Here is a 27,269-nt window from a genome sequence, read left to right on the forward strand (position 1 = left end):
TAACACTAATTAGGCCTAGGGCACATTTAGGCTGTTTGGCCTCTCGCAGGAAAAAAAATGATACCTTAAGAAATCCAGAATGCTGGCTGTGTTTGCCTTCACCCTTGCTGAGGTGGTTTGAAACCTGGGCAAAATTTCATCCTGATATATCAACCATCTACACCTGCTGCTACAAAATCAGCTCATGATTAAATGGGAACTGCACAATACAGTTCTTGGGTGGCCCCAAATGCTACTGAGGTCAGAAAGTAATGCTCACATTTGTCAAGATAGACGTGTGCTACTGAACAGTTCAAGCTTAAGTTTAAGGCACAACAAGTGTACAACTCACACTGGTATATGCCAGTATAAGGCGGCTAGGGAAGCACAACTGGACAACATGCATGGTTGTAAGCTCTAAGGGGCAGCACTCTACTACAGCACCTGAGCACCAGAAAAAGCTTAGTACTGAATCATTAGATGGGGTAGAATTCTTTTGTTTCTGCCTGCATATCTGACAATTCAGCTCTGAGTGTTAGTGGAGTGAAAACCTTTACAAACATTCTCATAGGGACACTGTTATTTACTTAAGTTTTTCTTTCCGATCAGTGAACTGAAATTGGGAGTTGTGGTGCTGCGCAGCATGCCATGGTTTACTTAATGCTTACTGAATAAAAAGCACAAAGCTTGTTTGCTTAATTTTTCAACCTTTGTACCATGAATGGTTTTTCTGTTTCTTTACGTGTAAATACAACAGGTTACAATCTAGAGAAGAGAGTGCTAGCTGAACTCACTTCAGTTCAACGGGGTACGGGCAGGCAAACCCCTGCTACTCTGAACAACAGAATTAGCCTCTGATCTAGTAGTGTTACTTTCATGTAAAACTCGTGTACTTCATGTAAATTTCAAAATCCATCACATGCTAAAGCAGTTCATGAGCACACTATGTTCATATATACATTTCCACAGCACCGATCTGAAAACAATCACCAAGTCAATGGGTTAAGGCCCAACAGAATGGCCAGTGTGATTCTTGTATCATATCTAGGTTCTGTGAACTGTGTTCAACTGTTGAACTCTCTTGCATTTATGAAAGAATAATAAGAACTATAGGGAAATCTCAAGTGGATTAACATGTTTCATAGTACAGGGATGTATTGCAATTTGACACTTGCTTGTAATGATATGTTCAAGAGCCATTCTTGCGCCTAATTTAATGCTTAAACCCTCAAAGACATAAGGCTTTTTCCAAATATTTATTTGCTCCTTCCCTTAATACAGGTGCATAGTTAATGGTTTATGAGCCTTTTACCACCTTTCTCTTTCAAATATAAAAATATAATTGTATTTAAATTTACAAATTCTTTTGCATGGAAGAGGTTTAGAATCACAATGACATTGTATATTTTGATTTGAACACATATTACATCACATATATTTTAATAATACAAAACATGATGTAAGGACAAGAAATGTAGAAGACCGTCAGCGAAATTAGAAAAAAGTAGATTCAAAGTTCTGGGAACATAGCGCAAACCATGCTGCCTGTGGCTTTTTGGCTACAAAGACAGTATCTGAGGGGTATTAAGACTCCTATGCTTCTGTACTGCATTGCTGGTTTTATGAGTGACAATCAACTTAGAAAACCAATAGAAGGATGTAATATAAGAGGCTGGATTGTGAAGGCGAATGCCTTTTGACACCATTATGCTAGAGCTTACACTAGCATTAGGTATTTACATAAACCCTAGAGAGCACAAACAGTACTTTCAAACTACAGGGTAACCAAAATACACAAATATAGCACTACAGCTTTCTGTTCGGCATATACAGCTATACATAACTTACAAATGTGGTTTACTAAACCCCATAAAATAACATCCTTATGTGCCCTTTTAAAAAGCACCTGAGAAAATAACCTCTGGGCACCATGATGCATATATTTTATATTTACAATTTGGGTAAGAAAATTAAATTTACACCTGATTAGGAAAGGTGCTAAGTCCTTTAAACACATACAAAAAAAAAGTAGAAAACATTTCAAAAGTGTAATTTACAATTTTGTACAGACCTGGCAAATAGTTCACAGCGATCTAACAAACTGAATCACTAATGAATTTGTGGACTCTTAAGCCCATACCATAATCATCTTGACACTATAGGCAGCCGAGTGAGGCGGTGATTTTGTTTTATAAAGTGCAGATAGGAAGGTGACCGATCATAAATATGGACATTTGTAGGCAAACCAGGGTTTAACAGAACAAAAATCTAACATTTAAGTCAGAACCAGTGGAATGCCAAGTCAACATACTTTAATGAATTAGGGGAGCTTTTAGGGGAAGACTTAACTCCCTAGCACTGCCCTGAAAGTCAAGTATTTAATGACAGATAGAAGAAAAATAAAATATGAAATCTAGAAATAGCTTATTCAAATAAATCACTGGCAGCTGATCCACCAAGTACCCATGCAAGAGTTTGAAGAACAAACATACCAACTGTGAACTGTTTTCCATTCAGACCAAGATAACCTAAATGAAGCTAATCAAGCGGAGCACAGTTAATTCTCACTAAGCACTTACTAAGCCAGGTTTCGTACGATAATATCGGTGTGTGTATGGCCGGCTTTAGGCTCATAATTAGGCTGCTCTCAAACTACGTCTTACTCTGTTCTTCTGACAATGTCGATTTTGGTGGACTTAATCTCATTGTTACGGGTGCCAGTATTGGCATGCATCGACTGCCATGTGCATTTTGGTCAGATGACGTGGCAGCAGCTTTAAGTCCAAGGGGTGCCAACTTGGGCATTGGTCTCCACATTGCTTCTTGGTTGGCAGACTTTTCAGTTGATGAAACACTAGCAGAAGTGTCCTGGCCACTGCAAGCCTTCCCATCTGCAGGAGACAAGGATTCTTTGCTTGAGCTTCCTAGAAATGTTACCGTTTCAGGCTCCTCAATTTGTCTTACTCCCTCTTGGATCTCTCCCTCTTCCAGGTGCAGGAAGAGAGGACTGAGGGAGACATTCTTCTCTTTAATTTCAGATAAATCCTTTAACCGGCCAAAGGAAAAGGGAGATGAATCACCATCTGTAAATCTGCTAGCACTACCTCGTGAAGCTGTTTCTGACCCAGGAAAGTCTGAGCCAGAATCTAAATCATCAGTGTTTAACTGCTGATTAAGAAAAGCAAGCTCATTAAGTAGGGAAGTAATTGTTTCGTCCGTGTCTTCTTGATCGCCAATGACATCTATTAACCCACCAGGCATTTCATTCTTGTTTTGGCTAAATCGCTTATGTGTGATATGTTCTATCATACTAGACTCTATGCAGTCTGATAAATCACTTGGTATCTGTGAAAGACTTTCTTCTGCCCCACCTAAGTGAATGGGTGATGGTGAGGCAGCTGGGGTAGCGCTGGAGTCTTTCTGAATGGATTCTGTAACCGTGTCTCCTTGTCCTGATGTGGCAGCACAATCTGAAGACCCGTCTGTTAGAGGGCACTTTGAATAATTTCTGCTGGATTCTGGAGTTGATACACTTCCATCCAAATCGACTGACGATTCATTAGCTAGGGATGTTACATTCACAATCTTTGGCATCATGGATAAATCATCCCTTTCTGAAAATGGCACAAAAAATGAAACACAACAACAATAAGTAAAAATGTATTTAATTTTCAGGTGTTATATTTAGACATGCACTATAATTCGGTTGCTTCAACAACACTATGAAAAAATTAAATGTTGAAACAGATGAAAAATAATGTTGATAGACAACACATTATTAACTTATTAACCACTGCCCATACAAATTCATAAAGAGATAAATATCTCATGAAAACCCTATTGAAGACTTCTAAAATTGCAACTGGAATTTTACTTCATTAAAGATCATGGAAACCCCCATTGGCAGCTGATAAGGCTCACTTGCCCTTACTAAACCATAGTGTCTTCCATGCCAAAAGAAGGCATGAGAGAATAAAATCAAAGAAAATGTTACGTTATACTTGTACATCCTTAATATTATTCATTTTTAAAACACACACACAGGGAAACCACAGTACAGGTATGGGACCTGTTATCCTTATGCTTAACCTGGGGTTTTCTGGATAAGGAATCTTTCCGTAATTTGGATCCACATACCTTAAGTCTGATAAAAAATAATTTAAGCATTAAACCCAATAGACTTGTTTTGCCTCCAATAAGGAGGAATTATATCTTAGTTGGGATCAAGTACAAGGTACTTTTTAATTTTTAAAAAATCAGAATTATTTGCTTATAATTGTGTCTATAGGAGATGCCCTTCCCATCATTTGGAACTTTCTGGATATCAGGTTTGCGGATAACAGATATTTCACCTGTACTGGAAACACTACTGCAGTGGGGACAAATACATGAAAAAACATACCTGCTTCTGTAGTAGGTGGTGGAACACCAGTAATGGTAGTATTAGGCACAGCAGCTAAAGTGATGGGTATTGATGCATTACCAAGTAGCCCTTTCACTTGTATAGTCCCTGGAAGCTGAATCACTACAGAAGCTATACCTGAAAGCATAAGACATTAGGAAACATTACAGAAAGTGAAAAGGTAAAGGTCACAGTAAACAGTTTCAATCAGTTACACAGGCTTTAAGGGAAAAAGGTTTGTGTCAGATAGGAAATTATCCTATGGGGCTTAGTCCTCAAACTAAAACTATTAAAAGGCCAAATGCACAAGCTCCTGCCGAGACATTCTTTCATAAATCCAGGAGGACCACTTACAGCAACACTTGTCTGTCACTTAGTGCATGCAGATAAGCAATAGGGTGAATACAATCCAGTTCTAGTTTCATAAAGCAAAGGCAAGGCAATCTAGTGTTCTACTCCTGGCCCCCAACCTCTACTGTAGAAAAGTTATAACTAATAAAACTTGTAATTTTCAAAGCACATGTTAAATAATTTTCTATTTGTGCCACCAGGGAATGATCCCTGGGCTAAAGCTCCAGAGCTTTTAAGCCTCTATAATAATATCAATATAAATATGGGGTAAAGGGTCATTCAATTTATTGTTCTGCAGGTCTTGCTCAGATGTAGCATATGTATTTAGAATCCCACCCTACACCACAAAAGGACTGAAAATCCTTTTTGCCTGGAAATTGGAGGCATGATTACCCCCCATGAAGGCAGAAAGTGCCAATTTTATAAACTTCGTTTAGTGCTTTGTTTTTATATCCCTGGAAATATATATTCAGTAATATGGCTGATTGTTACAATCTATACAACCATAACTAGACACTAATTTTAAAAAGCTCAAGTAAGTGGAAATCACCACTGGTAATGAAAAAATTACCTGCTCCAGCAACCTGTGGGCTAATTTCTGCCTGAAATGGTGGTACAGTAGCCACTTGTCCTGGCACTACAGGATTCTTTAGTGTGACCAGTTGTCCTTGAGGTGTCATTAACAAGTTTGATGCAGTTATGGAGATCTGCTGTGGGGATTTGCCTGTAGAGGAGGAATAATACAAAAATCAACTGTTTTTGCTAGTAGCATCTATATTACATAATTATTCACCTGAAAGTTTGCAACTCTAACAACCATTCTGCTGAGCATCTCCTACTATAGAATTCATATTAAACAGAAAACTGTCAACTGTACCACCAGACCACTGACCTTTTCCAATCAGATTAGTACAATATAAGGAGTATTCTCCCAAGTAACTAGTGTGTATGCACGCTTTTATTCAAGGATGTCTGTAGACAGTCAAAGTCAACTAAAATGACTAGCAGGTGGTGTTGTTAATACAAAGTTAAAATAGTCTAAACAGTCTATATCTTGGAAATGAAAAACAAATAATTAGTGTAAACTGCAAAAGTGAAGAGCAGTTTACATGTATTTATTAGGTAGGTAGGTGTGTGTGTGTTTTTAAGCAGTTCTACAAGTTTAAGTGATACTATAAACATAATACTATGACACTTTTTTAAGGGCAGCTAAAGCCCTGACTTATATATGCATATGGATCTAATATGCTGCTTTTATTAGACAGTACCCCTGTCACTGAAGACACACATCAACACTCAATAGTAAAATTAATTGTACTGCCTAATGTGCAGTGTATTTAAAGTGTTATGAGCAGCTGAGGTAGGCTCAAGGTGTGCACACAACCCTAACCCAATTACCTTATTTCTGTATAAACTCAAATAAGAAAAATATCTAATACAATAAATCAATGAGGCAAAATACAGCAATGCAAAAAACTACGGTTGGAAGATACTAAAAGTCTGACTTACTTTCAATAGCCTGTGATGGTTTTTTTGCAAGAATTATAGGCTTCTTTGACTTTCCACTAAATTGTACAGTAGCTGGCTCCTCCTTACTCATGGGTGGGAAAGGTATTTTCTTTGGAAGAGGGGCATTTATCATGGATGCTTTATGCAGAGCAATATCCTCCTCTAAATTCTTTTTCTTCCTTTCTGCTTCTACAGCTTTCTGTTTGGCAACGATATATTCCAGCTTTTTCAAAACAACCTCTTTTGGTTTTCCTGTGCATTTATACATAGGAAGAAAAACAAGTTTTTCATGAACAAAATATATACCACAGAACACAAAGATTACAATATGGCTTGCATGATAATGTAAATGATAGATTAAATATGAACACTGCAGAATAAATTCATAACCAACAGAACCCAAGCCAGGAAGACTCTGTATATACTGGGTGTGTTGCTGCATAGTATGAAGTCAAATTTCATTACACTAAGGTCAGTTGGTTCCCAAATGTTATGTGAATTAAGTTTAAACCAAAGACACTGGGCCCACAAAATCTGGTTTTGTTACTAGTTGTAACAGCCAATGATTGCTTTGAATAGCTTGGCCAACAAGCAAGCAGTTAACTTACTGTATATACTCGAGTATAAGCCTAGTTTTTCAGCACCCAAAATGTGCTGAAAAAGTCACCCTCGGCTTACACTCGAGTCGGGTGCCATGGGTCCCTCTAGACTAGCCCCCTCTGTCCTTTGTGTGCAAATTAGGCCACCCACAATCAGACCCTCCAGTGCCCTGGCCTAGGCTCCCACTAACAATACTTATTTCCCCTTACATCCCTCAGGGACTGGGTCTGCTGCCAGTTTGCCAATGCGCAATGAGTGTGGGGTAGTACTCATATTGTTTTTGTTGACCCTCTTCTCCGCTTACAGAGCTAGTTTACTGTTTTTCTTTGAAATAAATATTAAAAAACATATACCCCACTGATGCCTCAATTAATGTAATTTTATTGGTATTTATTTTGATTGTTAAAACTTAGCAGTAGCTGCTGCATTTCCCACCCGAGGCTTATACTCGAGTCAATAAGTTTTTCCAGTTTTCTTAGGTAAAATTAGGTACCTCGGCTTATATCCGGATCGGCTTATACTCGAGTATATATGGTATATTATGGTTACATTTTCTATTTCACTATTTACAAAATAATCTTCTTTATCAGGACAATGACTCCCATCCTGACATCATATATTTCAGGGTCCCAAGACTGCTGTACACTCCTCCCAACTCCTATAGAAAGCTCTGTAAAGAAATAGATTGCGTGCCCCGATAAAAGAGATAGCCCTCATTGTATATGTTCTTTGAAAAGAGATATTTATATATCCCTTAAGACACCGTCAAACAAATACAATATTGCTTTCAGTTTCAATCTACCATAAAAAGATGTTTTCATTTTAAGAAGACATAAGAAACTTGAGAGAATACAAATCACACAGAAAATGACCCTCAACACACTGATTAATAATTCAACACTGTAATAAACATAAGAAGAGCACACAATCTCATATCAGATTTTTTTGTGTGTAATTCTTATAAAGGCACATTAGTAACACTAAAATATTATCCAATAGTAAAAACATAATAAAAAACTATGAAATCTGTGCATGTATTGTATACACAATGTATTTCTGGGACGTCATTTTTGTATGATTGGTGTCTGCCAATTATTTATGTTTCAAGGGCTTTATCCTACAATTTCAGTCGAAATGTTGGTTTTAGAGCATTGCATTTAAATGTACAACCGATATCCGAATGCTTGTCAGAAGACTAAAATCTGATTATGCATGGCCACATTAAGGCATTTAAAAATATGCTAGAAAGGTTATGTTAACTGCAATAGGATTTACCTTGAAAAAGGACTTTTGTCCGAAACATCAGAATATTCTTTAAACAAAAGCGATAGGAATACTGAACTATTTTATATACTTTTGTTTACATGACATTTTGAAGGCACACTGAAGGGAAGGACCCCCATTTCAAAAACAACTTTTTTTGTTGGCATCAATACTAACATAGTCTTTCATAAAAGTTGCTACTGCTACTCAGCTACTTTATACTTTGCTGGGGATACTTTTCTATATTTCTGCACAATGGCATCACAATAACAGACAGCATGGAGATCCTTCACTAGGAGTACCAAAAAGCTAGACCTGGTGGTAGGAAACAATTGGATGTCATAGGTGTAAAACTGGCCGTACACGTTAAGAATTTTAAAAGAACTTTTTGTTATCGTAGGACCGGGCTTATTCTGAAACAATCATTTAAAAGTACAATTGTCTATCAATGAAAGGACCATTCATTTTAAACAATTGCTTACAGGCACTGATTAATAAATACCTGAGAGATTTGACACTTTTTTGACTAAATGAGTTTGTCTCTGAGAGAGGAGGGTTTTCTTCCTGATCAGCGTATCTGCTAGGTCTGTTAGCCCTTCGATTTCCTCTATAGCCTAAAGAAAAGATAACAATTGACATAGCTGCATATTTACATTTTTATTATGTATCTAAAGAAATAACGGAGCGCATTTATAAACACTGGGCAAATTTGCACCTGGGCAATAATTCATAGCAACCAATCTGTGATTACATCTGATTATCCCCACCAACAGCAGTGTATGGGAGACAACCCAATGCAGTGTGTACTGCAAGTGTAAGAAACAGGGTGGGGATAGGTTGGTGGTGGAAGGAGGAATGTGCAACAGGGGTGGGGGGTTCTTGAATTGGCAGAACCAGTGGGCCCTGGACACCCCAATCCGACACTGAGGTCAGCGGCTCAGTGGCAGAAGAAATCTCCAGAGTGAGTTGCCAAGTGCTGGTAGGTGCAAGGCAGCCCTGTAATTACTGGCAGGAATGAGAAGGTTATTTTGCACTATGAGACCCTTGGTTGATTGCAGGCAGGTCCTTGCGCCCAAAGTGGGGCAGTGTACAAAGTACAAAAGAAACTGCAACTTATGTCTGTTTTTTTGCACCTCATCCTGCAGTCTGTAAATGAGTCCTTCTATATCTTACATTAATCACTTCCTTTAAAATTGCTTTATAAAACTGGGCTTTCTGGATAAGAGGTGTTTCTGTAATACAGAGCTGCATTCCTTAGGGCTACAGAAAAATATTTAAACACTGAAAAAGCCTACTGATTTATTTTTTTCACCAATATGGGTTTAGGCAGCTTAGTAAACATCAAGCACAAGCTAATGCTTTATTATTGCAAAATAATTAAAAAAATATCACTTCATAACAAATAGGATTATTTGCTTAGATAGAACTTTATGGAAAATGGTATTCAAGTATTTTGCACATTTCTGGCCAATGGGCCTCTGTAGTTTCATTACATTCATTTCATTTCATTACACTGACCTGTTTAAGGATATAGCTCTTTGAAACCTTTGGAAGATTGTGCAACCCAAGCGCATTTTTCAGCTCCTCAAACAGGTCCCTCATCTCATTTCTGCGTCTTCGTTCATTTGCAGTGTGTGTACGACGATGAAACTCATTAGGATCTTCTTCTATTTCCCTCATGAACATATCTCCATCCTATAAAATATAAAATATTCTAATTTGCCAGCCAATAAAATTGGTACTGTAAAAATGACAACATATGTACACATATTTATACACATACACACACAGTTTTTATTAAGATTCTATGCATAATTAAAATAACAGGTAGTTCATTTCATTATCATTTTACCTTTGATACCTTCTTGCGTGCTTTCAAATACTCAGAATGGGTGCTGCATCTAAAATAAAGAAATGCAACATTATATATTTTCTTTGTACAGGTATGGGATCCCTTATCTGGAAACCCCCTATCCAGAAAGTCACGAATTACGGAAAGACCATCTCCCATAGACTCCATTATAAGCAAATAATTCTAATTTTTAAAAATGATTTCCTTTTTCTCTGTAATAATAAAACAGAACACTGTACTTGATCCCAACCAAGGTATAATTAAACTTTATTGGAGGAAAAACAAGCCTACTGGATTTATTCAGTATTTAAATTATTTTTTTGCAGACTTAATTTACGGAGATCCATATTACAGAAAGATCCCTTATCCGGAAAACCCCAGGTCCCGAGCATTCTGGATAACAGGTCCCATACCTGTACTACAATTATTCACATTTAATTAACTAGAGATGAGTAGCTTTATACAATTAACTGCTTTTATTTTTTTATAGTACTCAAGTATTTACAGACAGTAGTTACATTAGCTTTATTTTTCTATAAACATACAGTAGCTGTAATGTACAGTAAATTCTGCACATGGGGAGATTTTGTCACATTCAATTCATTCACAAGAGTGGAAAAGCCCTATATGCTAATGTATATTAATCCCAAGTTTTTTGTTTTGTCTGGTCTGCAAACAATGTTCTTGATTAAAAAAAGCCATTAGTTTTCTATAAAACCCATAAAAGAAGTTAAAACTGGTAATACAATGGGACCCATTCCGGGGCTACTAACTTAGTATTACTCCATGCCCACATACAGCTGAAGATGAGCTTAGGCCAATGGCAGTTTTTTCTTGCCTGCTGTGGCGCAAATCCAAAATGATCTTCCCTGCCAGCAATAAGTTTCCTTTCAATTACTGGAATTGCTTGGGAACATTAAAGCAAATGTTTCTGTGTGATCTCCATCTGACCGAACTGGCCACAAACAAATCAATTTCTTTGGATCTGAATGGGAAGTCTGGATGTAGGGTAGAGTGTTGTTACCACTACAGTTCTACCTGAATGTGCCACAGTCACAAACTTGTGTGTTCTATAGACATTAACGAGTAAATCAAATACACCTGACTATGCAATTTTTTCCTGCAGAAAAAGTTTACCAATATGCACAGATAAGAGGTTCAGATCACCAGCATTCAGAGTTATATATGCCTCACTGCACAAAGCTGTTTCAGATCACCGTTAAATGCACTGAGTTTAAGCGTATAAATGTTTGTACTCTCCAAAACAACCCATATAAAAAAAAAAAAATCCAGTTTTGATTAAAAGGTACCACTAACAACACTGTGAATCTTTTTTATGTGCAAATCATTTACTCTACTATTTAAAATTTTATTCTTAAACCAATTAATGTATTTTTTTTAGTTGTAATATTGGTGTGCAGGCAGCCATCTCGGTGCATTGAGTCTGAGCTTTCAGAAAGAGCTAGCACTACACATTAGAACTGCTTTCAGGTAACCTATTGTTTCTTCTACTTCCATGTAACTGGAGGAGTCCCAAGCCAGACTTGGATTTCTTACTACTGAGTGCTATTCTGATACCTACTGGAAGCTGCTATCTTGCTACCTTCCCATTGTTCTGCTGATCGGCTGCTGGGGGGGAAATGGAGGGGGGTGACAGCAGTAAAGTGTGACTGAAGTTTATCAGAGCAAAAATATAATATAAAAAAAATATATAATATAAAACAAAAATCTGTTTGCATTTTTGAAAAAATGATTTCAATGCAGGATTCTGCTGGAGAAACTCTATTAACTGATATGTTTAGAAAAAAAAACATGTTTTCCCATGCCAGTATTGTTTTAAATCTTACTTGTCTGAGGAATACTTGTTGCTTGCTGATGCCTTGAGACGAGCAATGTTTATCTTCTCAGAAAGTTCTTCCACCGTTTCAATGTCCACTGCCTCGTCTATTTCACTCTGGTTGATAAAGAAGAAAAGATAAACAGTGAATGGAAAGAATTATCTTACGGACAAGACTATTGTACTACAACTTAGCTGAGGTTGCCAAATGAGCAGCTCTTTACCCAATATGCCCACCTTCACCGGATCACATAAATGGATGCGGGCTGTCGGGGCAAGAACCACGAGTTGACGTGTTCCTCAACATGACAGGATTTTTAAACCTGCCTGATCAACATCTGCCTGATTTTCAGCAAGATATAGGTTGGATAGGACCAATGCAGGGCCCCATACAATGTCTGATAAAAGCTGCTGAAGGACTGCATCGGAAGCTTATCACCCTGTGTATGGCCACCTTTAATCAGAATGCTTGGTCCTGTGTACTTGACAGCACTGGGAGCTTGCAGATGATTTCCATTCAAAGTAAGTGGGGGGAGATTTAGTGGTTTGTCCCCCTCCCACATAGCAAAACAATGCTTAGGCAACAAAACACTTAAAATCATTGTGTCATTGCTATTAGGGCAATGTCGCACAAAGAAATCTGGCATAATTTTGGGAACATGTGAAGGCATTTTGCCACAATTAAGACAGATTTCAGCAAGTTATGTGTTTTATTTTCAGAAATCTAAAGCTTTCAGAAGGGAAAGCCTTTTTCAGGAGGTTTGTCCCCTGCAGAAATTTCCTTGTATGCCAGTGCAGATATTTTTCTGTGCTATTTGGATGCATGCTGCAAACTACACTTGTTTCTACGAAGTAAGTTTGTAAGTAAGCATCTAAATGAACTAGAGTAGGCAAAAATATGAATTTGTATTCGGTTTGGAATTTAGCCAAATCTTTTCAATAGGATGTGACAGAATCAACTGGATCTAGTGAATTCCTAACATTACTAATTCATTTGCTATAAGGATGCAGTTTTGTCCCTTAGACACTTTTTTATTACTATCCCTTTAAAATGAAATATAAGCATAAAATACGGTCATAAAGATTATGTATTTTTAGGCTTCCAGACCACCAAACGTTTTTGACAGCAGAACCCTGTGTTGTGCCCTGAAGGGTTTTGCTGAAAGCAGGAAGTCTGATATAGATCATGTGTACATAATAGAAGGAAAGAAATGTGGTGTTTCTTTCCACTGAGACTCAACACAGTAGTTCTGTAAGTGTTTATTGCTGTATTTACAGAGACCTCATAAGGTACAAATGACATTTAGGGCCCCAAGTTGATAACTTCTGTGAAACCACATTTCTTAAAAATAATTTGTTTAACTGTTCCAGGGAAGTAAAAAGATTTGCAATATGATGGCAAAAAATGAAAATGCCTACTCATAAGAAATAATGCCCCCACCCCCATATAAATGCAAAGCAGCACATAATTCAGAAGAAAATGGTTGTTTACTACAGGTACCTTGAGAAACGCCTATCCTAATATACACATTTATAGAAAACCTCACAAAATCAAAATACTCACACTTTCCTTATCCAGACTTGTGTCACTGTGTATGTAGCCACCAACATCGTGGTCTTTTCTTGAGTCATCAGTTATTACAGATTCAACAGAATCAGGCCTTTCATTGTATTCATATATTTCCTTGCTTATACTAGAATCTTCAGGGTTTTCCTCCAAGAAACATGTCTCAGATGCCTCCTGGTCAGACTCTGTTACTGGCTTCTGTTCCTCTGCAGATATTCTCTGGTCTACGTCACATTGCGACAGAGTTTCTACAGGGCCCTGTGTAAGTGTTTCAGAGTTAGCCGTTAGCAGAATCTCATCTCCAGCTTCTGGGGACTTTAAATCATCTGTTGGGTGTTTGTTTTTTTCATGTTTTTCAATACCATGTTGCTTGTCATCTATGCTTTTGTCCTGTTCTTCAATACCACATTGCTTGTCTTCTTTGCTTTTGTCGTCATTCTCTACAATTCCATGGTGCTTGTCTTCTTTGCTTTTGTCGTCATTCTCTTCAATACCATGTTGCTTGTCATCTTTGCTTTTGTCGTCATTATCTTCAATACCATGTTGCTTGTCTTCTTTGCTTTTGTCGTCATTCTCTACAATACCATGTTGCTTGTCATCTTTGCTTTTGTCGTCATTCTCTTCAATACCGTGTTGCTTGTCTTCTCTGCTTTTGTCATTATTCTCTTCAATACCACGTTGCTTGCCTTGTCTGCTTTCGTCATCATTTTCTTCAATACTGTATTGCTTGTCTTCTCTGCTTTTGTCGTCATTCTCTTCAATACCATGTTGCTTGTCTTCTCTGCTTTTGTCGTCATTCTCTTCAATACCATGTTGCTTGTCTTCTTTGCTTTTGTCATCATTGCCTTCAATACCATGTTGCTTGTCTTCTTTGCTCTTGTCATCATTGCCTTCAATACCATGTAGCTTGTCTTCTTTGCTTTTGTCATCATTGCCTTCAATACCATGTAGCTTGTCTTCTTTGCTTTCATCACATACTTCAGTACTATGTTGCTTGTCTTCTTTGCTTTTATCCCCTACCTCAATACTATGCTGCTTGTCTTCAGAAGAATCCTTTATATCGAACATTTTCTTTACAGGTTTGGTGATGCTGCTTTGATCTAGAGATGTGCTGGTTTTATCTGACATATGAACTTGCCCAGAAACGTCACTGATGGTTCCTGTAAAATCACCGAACCCTGGATCTTTGTTGTCACACTTTGTGGAATCCAAAGAACTAAGTACAGTGTCATCAACCAACTTCTGATCCCCTTGAATTCTAGAAGGCATTGAGGATTTACTGTCTGTATTTATCAAAGTTTTACTTGTTTGGGATGTAGAAATGTCAGAGGATGTACTGGGTTCAGCTTTCTGAAAGGGTAGTTTTAATAAGGCAAAGCTTCCAGACCGAAGGGGCAAAACATTAGTAGAGCTTACAGACTGTCCCTCAGAGGTTATTACTTCAGAATTAGACTGAATTTCAGAATTGCCAGTTCCTGGTGGGACAATCCGTAGTTTTTGCGTGCCGACCTGCGACAAAAAGGGTGGTGCCAAAGGAGCAACTGAGCCTGCAGTTGTAACCGGGCTAATCTTTGAAAGAGATCCAACTGAGCCAGCTGAAACAGAGACAGAAGGCACTGATGCTGATACAGTGGGAGTCGGTGCAGTAGCACTTTTAGTCTGAAGTGCAAGACGGACACTCGTTACAGCCCCTGCAAGGATAAAGGTGAAACAGAGTTTCATTTTTAAAGTCACTCGTGCTTTACAACATTATTATTAAAAATGAATACATTCATACTGCAGTATTGTGATTTTCTTTTGTGGATTTTAAAATGTCACAGTGCCAATAAACATGAGCTTCAGCACAGACCAAAGAAAAACATGATCCACAGAATGAAGGTGCTCATGTTGTACTATCTGCTGAGGATGGCACTAGAAGAACTGAAGCAATAAATGTCAAATTTTTACACTTTCCTAAAGAATGGATTCTGAGGATGATACTGCTGCCCTATTTAGAAATATAAATTTTTGTTGTATTTATGTGATACATGATGTTTAATAGTTGCTATTGGGGCTGAGAAGGAGTTATTTGCTTGGCAACTAGTATCTATCAGCATCAGCATAACAGAAATAGCCAATCAATTCACAATCACCGTCAGAGTTTGTTTTATACTTTGTGTTATAGTCTTTTTTTTTGTAGGGAAAAACAGCTCTAATACTCAAAGAGAGCACAGACCATTTATTTATTGCAGCTAACTGCCCACCAAAAAACTAAAACTACTCACTCGTGCATGTAAAAAGATAGACGTCAGAGATGGGGATAATAATATCAGAAGTGGTACAGAATTTTAAATTAATTTGATTTAGAAGTTTCTTTTTTCCATGGGATAAAACTAATATTAAATGTTTGGTGTCATAATAGCACCCCTTTAAATGTGACTTTACTGATACCTGGATTACGGACAAGTGACTGACTGCTTGGCTGTACATTAGTGGCACGAACTTGTTGCAAAGGGACAAGTTGGATAATCTGTCCGTTAGGATGTCTGAATAAATTAAGCTTTCCAGGGCTTCGGATAGGCTGCAAAATCATCTTTTGTCCTGGGGTTTGTGGCATTGGCTGCACTGGACGGACAGGCGTGGAGCCAGACTGAACTGGAATAAGTAGGAGTCGAGGTCCCAGTCGGTTTTCTAATCCAGTAGGCAAAACTGATGGTCTTGGAACTTGACCAGGGGTCTGGGGTACAGCTTTAAAAGGGACAAAAGACAATTATCAAAAAAAGGTAGTTAAAACACACACACATTCCATCTCTACAGTATTCTATGAATACATCCACATTCTGGCACCCTTCAGTTTAATGATACTTCCCTTCATGAAGTTTGCAAATCTTCATCAGTTACTGGTTTGTCAAACAAATTACTGGGATACTGTAATTATTAATGAACCTATTTTCAAACCTTATTGTACAGGTCTCCATATTAAAAAATGTAATTAACACCCCCTGTGGTCCTTGCCTGACATGATTTTCAGACTCCTTGACTAGATATCAGTCAAGCAGGGTAGTGTTGCTGACCTGGTCTGGAGCGTGCTAGTCAGGCAATGATGGCTACTTTTCTATACACTGATGGATATGAGCTGGATTGTGTTACACATCATATAGTATCATGATTAACCTTAGTTACTGACTTAACTACACCACAAGGCTATAAAAATGAGAAGACCGTTTCAATCTAAAGATCCTTGCAATTTAGGGCATTTTATCCCCATGAATTCAGTACTACAAATTAAACAGCAAGTTTAGAAGAATATCACTTAACACAGCAGTACTGCCCATTTGTCACAGCCATTGATAAAGAGCTAATTAGGCTCAGAACGTTGTTGTTGCCCCTGTTGTGATAATAAAGGCTTTTTAACTTTATAATGGAGTGCTGCCAGTAACCATTTGAACAGCCATTTGCCATGCACAGCACTGACACATGTTACTAAAAACCTGGATGGAAAAGTGAAAGCTGAACTCCATTAGCCCAATGGTATGGAATAACCTTTACAAATCCTTGGCAACTGCCATATTCCTTGCCTTTGGAAGAAGCATCCACACTAGACTAATCATCACACTGTACAAATGTGGTGCTTCTGTGTATTTCTATAACATATCCCTCCTCTAAACTGTGTAATATGGCAATTTCCATTCATTGAAAATATGCACTCATTTCACTATGCCCTCATTTTTAAACAATCACAATACCTTCTTTTTGACTTACTGAGACTATAACAAGTGAAAGTTTCATGGTTTCTCTTGATTAATGTTTCCCTAGATTGAGATTATAATTATACTCACAAAACTTTCAATTTCAACATTGTTATTGTTTAATAACTGAGTCTTAGTTTAGTGCCCCATATTTAATTAAAAACTTTAGCTCTATTAGAACTTTTTTGGATATATCCATACCTGGTTTTAGAGTTAGTGTAGGCATAGCATTAGTACCAGCCAGGGAAGAGACTGATCCAAGAGTCCTTACAGTTGATGTAGGTGCCAGTTTTGGTGCCAGCTGAGGAGCAATGCTTGTGGAAGTACCAGAGAGACTAACTGTGGATGTAGTTAAAGTAGAAGAGGGCAAAGTTTTTACTAAGGGTGAAGCAATTAAAGATGGAAGAGGTGCAAGTGACTCTTTCGGTCTCGTAAAGGATGTTACACTTGCAGTCTGAGTACTTCCACCTGAGGCAGCTACTACTAGCCCTGGGGGAACAGAGACAGGAGTGTCCTTTGGTAATAGTTTAGTAACACTTATAAGAGTTGGCATTGAAGGTAAGGCTTTATCTCGTGATGGTGATACTGTGCCTACGCCAGCCAGATTTGTTAAATTAATTGTAGAAGGATTAGTGCAGATAGCTGAAGCTTGCTTTCCTGAGGCCATTGATGTAACAACTAGCAGTGATGGAGAAGTCTCATGGGCAATCTTCTGTGTCCCAGATGAGTTTATTTCTGAGGTTTTCTGCTGAAGAGTTCCAACTTCATTTAAAATTAACTGAGTCAATGTGGTACTGAGGGCAGGTTGTGGAACTGCAAAGTAAAACAGATCAAAATAGCTGAAACCGCAATGGTAATGTGGCAGAAAATACTTTAACAACCATACAATTGTACAGGTATGGCACCTGTTATCCAGAATGCGTGGGACCTGGGCTTTTCTGGATAAGGAGTCTTTTAGTAATTTGGATCTCCATACCTTAAGCTAAAAAATCATTTCAAAATAACATAAACCTGATAGGATTGTTTTGCCTCCAATAAGGATTAATTATATCTTAGCTGGGGTCAAGTACAAGGTACTGTTTTATTACTACAGAGAAAATGGAAATCATTTTTAAAAATTTTATTTTTTGATTAAAATTATTGGATTATTGGATTTCCAGATTTTAGCAAATATCAGAACCCACCAACATCCAAGAGCTGAAGCTGTTCTGAATGGAGGAATGGGCTAAGGACTGTTCAACAGTTACCACAAACATTTAGTTGCAGTTTCTGCTGCACAAGGGGGTCACAGCAAATAATGAGAGCACCATTCACAGATATGTTATTGGATCATTTTTTTTTTCAATAGGAAAATCAGATGATGTTTTAGGTCTCATTCATGTAAAAATATATAAAATTGTAAAGGGTTCACAAACTTTCAAGCACCACTGTACTGAACGAAAACCTGCATCCCATTCAAAGATTAATTTGTAAGGAATATACAACTACCTAGGCCAGTGCTATTTATATAGCAAGTAAATCAGATCTTTGTTTTTATTTTCTAACTGGTAGTAGCCCCAACTAAATGCCAATTGGTTGCTATGGGACCTATGCTAGTAAATGAGCCTTCTTAGCTTTTATAAATTCCCAAGGTAAAAAGGTAATTGCTATGACAATGGGCAGAGGTAAACATTTCAGAACAACAATGTTGAGAGAACTTTTTCGAAACACATACATACCAATATTTCTTGGTGTGGGTTGTTTAACATTCAGAGTTGCTGCAATGTTTTCTTTAAACTTCCCTTCAACACTACTGGAAGCTGTTTTTTCATCTTTTGATAGGGCATTGACTTTTACTTCATTCAGTTTAGAAAGGCTGAAGAGGCCTGGACGCAGCCTGTGAGTAATGTAAGCTGCAAGACGATTGGCTGGATGAAGTGCTCCCATTTGTCCCAAAAGAATTTTAGCCTGAGGATAATATTTTCCATTCACCTATAAATATATAGGGATAATAACCATAAACAATTAGTCATAAGAATTAAACACGTCATTACGGGGATACTGTAATAACTTACTCATTATAATGTAAATTATATATTTCCTTACACACACACTATACAATAGTGTTGCATTATTTCTGGTCACAAAACATGTCCAGATTTGATATATTTATACATTACTATATAAGAACAATGGCAAAGAATGATTCAGGGAATTTTTTTTTATCACCACTGACTTCTGCATTTTCAGACTTTTTTTGGGGTTCGTTTGTGGTGTTATATATATATATATATATATATACATTCATACATATATACATACACACGCGGAAACACTGTCTTTCTATCATCAAACTACAGCTTCATGAATATCCAAGACATCATTCCAAGATGCCATTCTTTGTCCTTTAGGATTTTACTTGCCTTGCCAAGGGGCTACATTTTCCAATATAATTTAAAGTAAAAACTATTTGATAATAATATCAGGAGCGCATGTACATAACATTAAGTAAATATTTAAATGAAAAGGAACACCCCAAACAAGAACTGTGTGTCTGCACCCTGGCCCGTGTGGCATTAGCATAAGCCTTGTTTACAATTTAGGTGAACCAAATCTTCTGCTTTTCATAATCGTGGTTTCTGTTATTTATTATTTTACTAAAAGCATCAGATGAAAACCACCACGTCTGAAAGATTGTCTTTTGATTTTTGATATTTTTCTACAGGGGTACAAACAATAACAGTGGCAGGCAAAATTTTAATTATTTATAAAGAGAAAAGGAGATTTTGTGTACTCACCGTTAAATCTCTTTCTCTCCAGTCGCTTGGGGGACACAGGAACAGTGGGGTATAGCTGGTACCACTAGGAGGCAGGACACAACAATACAAGGAAGAACTAGGTCCTCCTCCGCTGGCTATACCCCCAGCAGGCAGAGCCCAGTTCAGTTTAGTACCAAAGAAAAACAGGCGTGCAATGTAACTTGGAATCAATTTTTAACCGTTTAACTATTAACTGTAAAGGAACCGGTAGTTGCCCGATCATGTCTGAAGTTCTGCTAGGTTGCTATCCAGGGAGGGAAGTCCTGTGTCCCCCAAGCGACTGGAGAGAAAGAGATTTAACGGTGAGTACACAAAATCTCCTTTTCTCCACTGTCTGCTTGGGGGACACCGGAACAGTGGGGACGTACCAAAGCTGTCCCCGTGATAGAAGGGTGGGCATGAGACCTAGGTGTGAGCTTCCACTGCAGCCTGGAGAACCTTTCTGCCGAAGCGGGTGTCATCTGCTGCAAAGGTATCGAATTTATAGAATTACACAGCTGCTCGGCTGATGCTTGGTTCCGGAAGGCCCAGGACGTACTCATACCCCGGGTGGAGTGAGCCCTGATGCCCAATGGAGGTGTCCGGCCTTGGGCAGAGTATGCTCGTTGGATGGCTTGTTTGATCCAGCGAGAAATGGATGTTTTGGTGGCAGAGGCCCCCTGTCGTGGCCCCGAGAAGAGAATGAAAAGGGAGTCCGACTTACGAAGGTCCTGGACCCTATGGAGATAGAATTTAAGGGCCCGCACGGGATCCAGGGAATGTAGGGCCACCTCCTTTGGGTTGGAGGGTGTCGGGCAGAAGGTTGGTATTGTGATTTCTTGGTTGAGGTGGAAGGACGAAACCACCTTCGGTAGGAAGGGAGGGATGGTGCGGAGGACCGCCCTATCGTGATGGAACACCAGGAAGGGTGCCTTGCAGGATAAGGCGCTGAGCTCTGAGACACGCCGTGCTGATGCTATAGCTAGAAGGAAAACCGTCTTCCATGTGAGCCACTGAAGGGAAACCGACGCGAGCGGTTCGAAGGGGGCCCGCTGGAGGGCCCGTAACACCACTGTGAGGTCCCATGTTGGGGACGGGACTCTGAAGGGCGTTGCCACGTGGGCTACCCCTTGGAGAAAGGTTTTGACATCTGGGAGGAGTGCTAGCCGTTGCTGAAAAAGGATCGACAGGGCTGAGACTTGTGACTTGAGAGAGCCTAAGGACAGTCCCATGGATAGGCCGCTCTGTAGAAATTCCAGAATGCAAGGCACTGATAGGGTCTCGAAGTCTGTGTCATTCTGGTTGCACCAGTGTTGGTAGGTTGCCCATACCCGGTGGTATGTTTTGGCAGAGACTGGTTTGCGTGCTGCCCGCATGGTGAGCACGACTGCGTCAGAGAAACCCTTTGTGCTTCAGAATGCGGGTCTCAAGAGCCACGCCGTCAAGCTGAGGCTGGCTGGGTTTGAAAGTAGTATTGGGCCTTGGGATAGAAGGTCCGGCTGTAGGGGAAGGGTCCAGGGTTCTCCCACCGATAGAGTGACGAGGTCCGAGAACCAGGTGCGGCGAGGCCACCTGGGGGCTATGAGGATGAGAGTAGTGTGCTCCGTCCGGAGCTTCTTTATCGTCCTGGGGAGAAGAGGAAGGGGAGGAAAGGCGTAGGCGAGGCGAAAGTCCCAGGGGGATGTTAGAGCATCGGCCCCCAACGCCAGCGGATCCCGGTACCTGGCGAAGAAGTTTGGTACCCTTCGGTTTTGCCTTGTCGCCATGAGATCCACCTCTGGTATGTCCCATCTTAGTGTTAACTTGTGAAAAATGTCGTCCTTTAGTGACCACTCGCCTGGGTCTAAGGCCTGTCTGCTTAGGAAGTCCGCCTCCCAGTTTTGCAGTCCTGGGATGTAGATGGCGGACAGGTGCGTCTGGTTGTCCTCCGCCCACTGGAAGATGCGCCTGACTTCGTTCAGGGCCATTCTGCTTCTTGTGCCGCCCTGGTGGTTGATGTATGCTACCGCCGTGAAGTTGTCCGTCTGGACCTTGACCGCTTGTCCCTACAGCTTGTGTTGCCAGTTGAGGAGGCCCAGGCGGATCGCTCGAATCTCTATGATATTGATCAGTAGAGTTCTCTCCTCCGGCGACCATTGACCTTGTGCGGGGTGGTTTTCCAGGACCGCTCCCCAGCCTGAGAGGCTCGCATCGGTCGTCAGAAGGCGCCAAGAGGGTTCTCCCAGGGGCTTTCCTGCTGAAAGATGGTCGGATCGCAGCCACCAGGAGAGGGACGCTCTCGCTTGGTGGGTTAGATGGATTTTCTGGTGTAGGGATTTCTGTTTCCAGGCAGAGAGTATGTTCCACTGAAGTTCCCTGAGGTGACATTGAGCAAAAGGGACCGCCTCGATGGTGGACACCATTACGCCCAGAACCTTCATGCAGAACCTGACCGTGTGGAGGGGTTTGGATAGAAGGGATCTGATCAGAGACTGGAGGTGAAGCACTTTGGATTGCGGCAGGGAGACTCTCTGAGTCTGGGTGTCGAACTGCATTCCGAGAAAAACCATTGACTGGTTGGGGACTAGGGAGGACTTGGTTAGATTGATGCACCAGCCGAGGCTCTGCAGAGTGTCCATGGAGTAGTGGAGCGATTGCTGGGCCTCCGCCAGAGAGGGTGCCTTGATGAGAAGGTCGTCTAGATAAGGGGTTATCGATATCCCCCTGTTCCGGAGCCCTGCTGTGGCCGCTGCCATGATTTTGGTAAAAACACGGGGGGCCGAAGTCAGGCCGAATGGTAGGGCGGTAAATTGGTAGTGGAAATTCTGGAAGGCAAAACGCAAGAACCTCTGATGGGGAGGGAAGATGGGCACGTGTAGGTAAGCATCCCTTATGTCGAGAGAGGCTAGGAACTGCCCCGGCAACACTGCCGCGATAACAGACCTGAGGGGCTCCATCTTGAATTTTCGAAAACGGATAAACCTGTTGAGCTCCTTGAGGTCCAGCACTGGGCGGACCGAGCCTTCCTTTTTTGGGACTACGAAGAGGTTGGAGTAGTATCCCGTGAAGCGTTCTCCCGGAGGTACAGGGACGATCACCTCCGTGTGTAACAGCTTGGAGATTACGTCTTGGAAGGCCCTTCGTTTGGATGGGTCCTGTGGAAGTCTGGACATAAAGAAGCGAGGAGGAGGTTGAGCTGAGAACTCGAGGTGGTAGCCTAGCGACACGACCTCGTGAACCCAGATATCCTGCGTGATATCGAGCCAGGTCTTGGCGAAAAAACGAAGTCTTCCTCCAATGGACGCGTGGCCCGGTGGAGGGGGTACACCGTCATGCCGTAGACTTAACGGATGGCTTGGTGTCGTCCTCGCTGTCCTCATCTGAGGGTGAGGGAGCTCTGCGTTTGGAGGATCTGTGCCTTGGGTTGTCAAGTCGAGAGAGTAGCTTGTCTAGGGAGCTAGCTAACTTAGGAATCCCGGTGGCCAGGTGGGACGCCCACTCAGGTATGGGTTGTACAGCTTGCGGGCCCTCCCTAGCTGTGGCCGAGGGCTCCTCTGGGGGGGCCTGGTTCACCTGGGGGGGAGCAGACCCTGGCATCTCCGGACTCTGCTCAGGCGGCTTGCACAGAGTGCAAATAGGGGCTTTGTGACCCGCAGGTAGACGTTTGCGGCATTTGGCACAAGCTAAAAATTTGATTGGAGCTGAAGAAGCGCTTTTAGTAAAGAGACTGTCGCAAGAAACCTCAGACATGATGAGGGAGAGATGGTAGTGTGCGCAGGAACGCTCAAGAGAATTTTTTTTTTTTTTTATATAGGTACAGGCACTGCGCTGGGCACTGACCTGCAGGTGTTTAGCAGAGATGGGAGAGAGCCTCTGGGAGCTATAGAGGAAGCTCCAATGTGTGCTATGTATAGCCTGCTGGTTAGTGGCAGCAGCTGATAACCCCTCTGTTCAGGATGACCGGATAGCAAGGGCCACTGACAGAGGTTGATTTTTCCCCTTGATGGATGCTGTTGATAGCGGGGCGCTAGTCTGTTCATAGGAGAACAATATTAGTCTTAACGCGCTTGTATGCTATCTGGCGCGAAGGACAAGACAGTGCTTCCGGGCGCGCAGGATAACAGTGCTTCCGGGTGCGCACTTCCGTGTTCGAGTAGAAGCGCGAACCTCTAGTGCGGCGGCCCGTTCGCCCGCGAGAAGTTGTTGGTGCCGATTTCGAGAAGGTAGTGGGGCAACATACTCTCAGTCCCAGCGCGTGTGGCCCGCAGGCTTGCCGCCTGACTGGACGGGATGCCGACGGGGGGGGGGGGGTGCTAGTAGAAGAGCACCAGGATGCCCCCAACCTTTAAATGGGAACTGCTTTTTGTGAGGAGAGGAGGAATACTCACCCGCTCCCAGTTCCATGTGTCATCCGGCCAGCTCACTCTCCTCCTGCAGTAGGAAGGAGAGAAGTAATCAGGGCTGGGTGGTCAGTGCAGGAGCACAGGGGACCCCGGAGACAATACCACGCTGGGGGGTGTCAGTAGTAGACATTCTACTCAGTGTAGGAGTCTAGTTCACCCCCTCGTGTTAAGCCGTTGAAAAGAATAAAGGAGCTAATAAAAACACGTCCTAACCTCCTGAGGACACAACTAAAACTGAACTGGGCTCCGCCTGCTGGGGGTATAGCCAGCGGAGGAGGACCTAGTTCTTCCTTGTATTGTTGTGTCCTGCCTCCTAGTGGTACCAGCTATACCCCACTGTTCCTGTGTCCCCCAAGCAGACAGTGGAGAAAATAGGTAAAAGGAATACTTTAATAAATTTCAAGTGTTATCATTTATTAGCAGGCAATCTTCCTTAGGTACACTGCAAATACCAAACTGAGATAAACCAACATTCAATATGTACAACTAAAATGTTTGATTCATGGTTTACATATAACAGGCACACAATCAGCACACATGCCTTCAGTGTACCAAAATCTACTGTAAAATTGGTTTCTGAAAGTTAATGTGTCAATAGTTACTAGGAGTCAATTTACAATCAGTTACTGCGGGGTCAGTGTGCCAATAGCTGCTGGAAGTCACTGTGCCATTAGTTAGTCATTTTAATTAAGTTAAAATACAGTTATTGGCAGCCCTTTGGCAGCAGTTATCACTGAATACTACATATGCAACTTGCAAATATAAAAAACAGTCTAAATTATATTTGTTATTTATATTATCCTCTTACCTGAATGAGATCCGATTCACTGTCATTTGGATTTTTAAGCCGGGCAACTAGCTTGCCAGCTGGAATGATCTTTGTGTAGAAAGGCAAACCTTTTCCTCCATGAGATTTCTGTAGCTGTTCTGCCTCGAGATTGGGCTCTGGTAGCTTACGTTCAGGAAGCTTTATTTGTTCCGTCTTCCACTTCACTAACTTTTCTGAATCTTTTTCTTTCATTTGGCCTGGGACCATTGATATCTTTACTCTTGAAGAATACGCAGAGGTTGTAGCATTGTCGCCACCTTTACTTTCTGAAGTCAGTTCAATATTAAAGCTACCAACCTTGAAGGACTGAGGATCACTTTTGTTCATATGCTGAGAGACAATGTTAAGAATCTTGCTGCGATCCTCCTCCCAACTGCAGTCCGATATAATCTCAATGAGCTTGGTTGGAGCACAACACTCTGACTTATGGGTATTTTTATCAATGTAATCTGCATAAACAAATAAGAAAGAGTGGTAACTTTCTCACAATGAACTCTGGAACATCTACAGCAATATATAAGGTCCTTGGACCCCAAAAACAATTGTGTGGACAATGCTTTATTATTATTACACTTCCATAAGTGTTATAAGAAAAAAAAGTAAAATAAATAAATAAATAAAAGCAATATACAGATATCAACTGCAATGAAGGTTACACAAAGCTTGGCTGGAGATTTTGAAACAATATTTTATTAATAAATGTTTTTATAGCTTGGCTTTCAGTTTTAGATTTCATTCCTACTGCTCCTGCCATATTGTTGTTACCTCAGTAAATTTTGTAAATGTATTTACTTGGATAATGGACACATTATATGGTAAAAAAAATCCCATTCACTACTTTTTTTAAATGTATATGTTTTCCCAGGATAAATGCATTAAACATTAGTTTTGTCACATTAAAGGAACAGTAACACCAAAAAATGAATGTGTTTTAAAGTAATTAAAATATAATGTACTGTTGCCCTGCACTGGTAAAACTGGTGTATTTGCTTCAGGAACACTACTATAGTTTATATAAATAAGCTGCTGTGTAGCCATGGGGGCAGCCATTGAAGATGGGAAAAAGTAGAAAAGGCACAGGTTACATAGCAGATAACACATCATTGTATTCTACAGAGTTTATCTGTTATCTGCTATGTAACCTGTGCCTTTTCTCCTTCTGAATGGCTGCTCCTATGGCTACAGCAGAGTATTTATAAAAACTCTAGTAGTGTTTCTGAAACAAACACAAAACTTTTACCAGTGCAGGGTGGCAGTACATTATAGTTTAATTTATTTGATATATTTTCATTTTTTGGTGTTAGTGTTTCTTTAACCACCCTATGTTTTACTCATTTTTCTTTCTTTCCTCAAGAAAATTACCTTAGAAACCGGGCCTCATTTAGTACTACTGGACACAGCCCTAAGAAAGGTGACCATACATGGGCAAATTTAGTCCCTTCAGACTGATCCCCCCTTAATGGGGCCCTCCCATGGGCCTACTTGACTTATATCTGGCCGATAATCATCAGATGCCGATCAGGCAGGTTTAACTTTGCTGCCAGATCAAGGACCACAAAGGCTAGTTGATGTGGCCCTTGTCCCCACGGCCTGTATTCCCATTACATCCTTGCCAAAGAACGGATCTTCACGTGTATGGCCAGCTTCAAGGAAGTTATTCACCAATGTATAATAACCTTGCAAACAAAGTTGCTCAATCAGCAGAAATCTTCAGCAAATAAGGTCTAGGATTTTACACTGGGGCAGCCATGAGCAGAGAACCCACTCTATTGCAGAAAGAGACCTGGTATGGTGTGCATAACAGAGTGCAAACAGAGCCTTCCTTTTACTATCCCTTTATGAATAGGTAAGCACATTATTCTGTGACTAAAAACAAAGCAATAGATATATTTATATATCACATAATATATGCTCCCCTTTCCTCTTATCTTAGGTATTTTAATGCTTTTATAGTGAATGTCTCCAGTGTATTACCTATTATATCCTTTATTTTATTCTTATCACGACTCTTAGATCGTTTATCCTAAGAAAAAGGAAAAGGAATTATTGTCAGCAATACAAAAATCTCTTTCATTCAAATTAGACACTGTTCATCATAAGAGATTTTAGCAGTTTATTACTCTCTCCCACACATTTTTACCATTTTATATTTTCCTTTTGCCAATTTGTTAGCCTTACTTAAGATTTAACATG

General features: G+C 40.3%; 1 protein-coding gene across 4 annotated transcripts in view; it reads right to left on the reverse strand.

Annotated features, from left to right (window-relative positions):
* Positions 1–1,220: 1,220 nt before the first annotated feature.
* Positions 1,221–27,269, reverse strand: part of mga (MGA, MAX dimerization protein) — a 55,712-nt gene continuing 29,663 nt past the window's right edge. For all 4 annotated transcript variants that reach the window (XM_012969034.3, XM_012969036.3, XM_012969035.3 and 1 more), the window contains exons 12-25: positions 27,051–27,099; positions 25,056–25,525; positions 18,807–19,059; positions 17,290–17,901; positions 15,791–16,087; positions 13,358–15,051; positions 11,804–11,910; positions 9,957–10,005; positions 9,623–9,799; positions 8,607–8,718; positions 6,242–6,493; positions 5,304–5,456; positions 4,382–4,519; positions 1,221–3,593 (exon numbers count right to left, since the gene is read on the reverse strand). In XM_012969034.3, the coding sequence (XP_012824488.2) occupies positions 2,632–3,593; positions 4,382–4,519; positions 5,304–5,456; positions 6,242–6,493; positions 8,607–8,718; positions 9,623–9,799; positions 9,957–10,005; positions 11,804–11,910; positions 13,358–15,051; positions 15,791–16,087; positions 17,290–17,901; positions 18,807–19,059; positions 25,056–25,525; positions 27,051–27,099 (5,325 nt within the window). In that variant the 3' untranslated portion in view covers positions 1,221–2,631. The remainder of the gene's footprint in view (positions 3,594–4,381; positions 4,520–5,303; positions 5,457–6,241; positions 6,494–8,606; positions 8,719–9,622; positions 9,800–9,956; positions 10,006–11,803; positions 11,911–13,357; positions 15,052–15,790; positions 16,088–17,289; positions 17,902–18,806; positions 19,060–25,055; positions 25,526–27,050; positions 27,100–27,269) is intronic.

The sequence above is a fragment of the Xenopus tropicalis genome, chromosome 8 (assembly GCF_000004195.4).
Source record: "Xenopus tropicalis strain Nigerian chromosome 8, UCB_Xtro_10.0, whole genome shotgun sequence".
NCBI lineage: Eukaryota > Metazoa > Chordata > Amphibia > Anura > Pipidae > Xenopus > Xenopus tropicalis.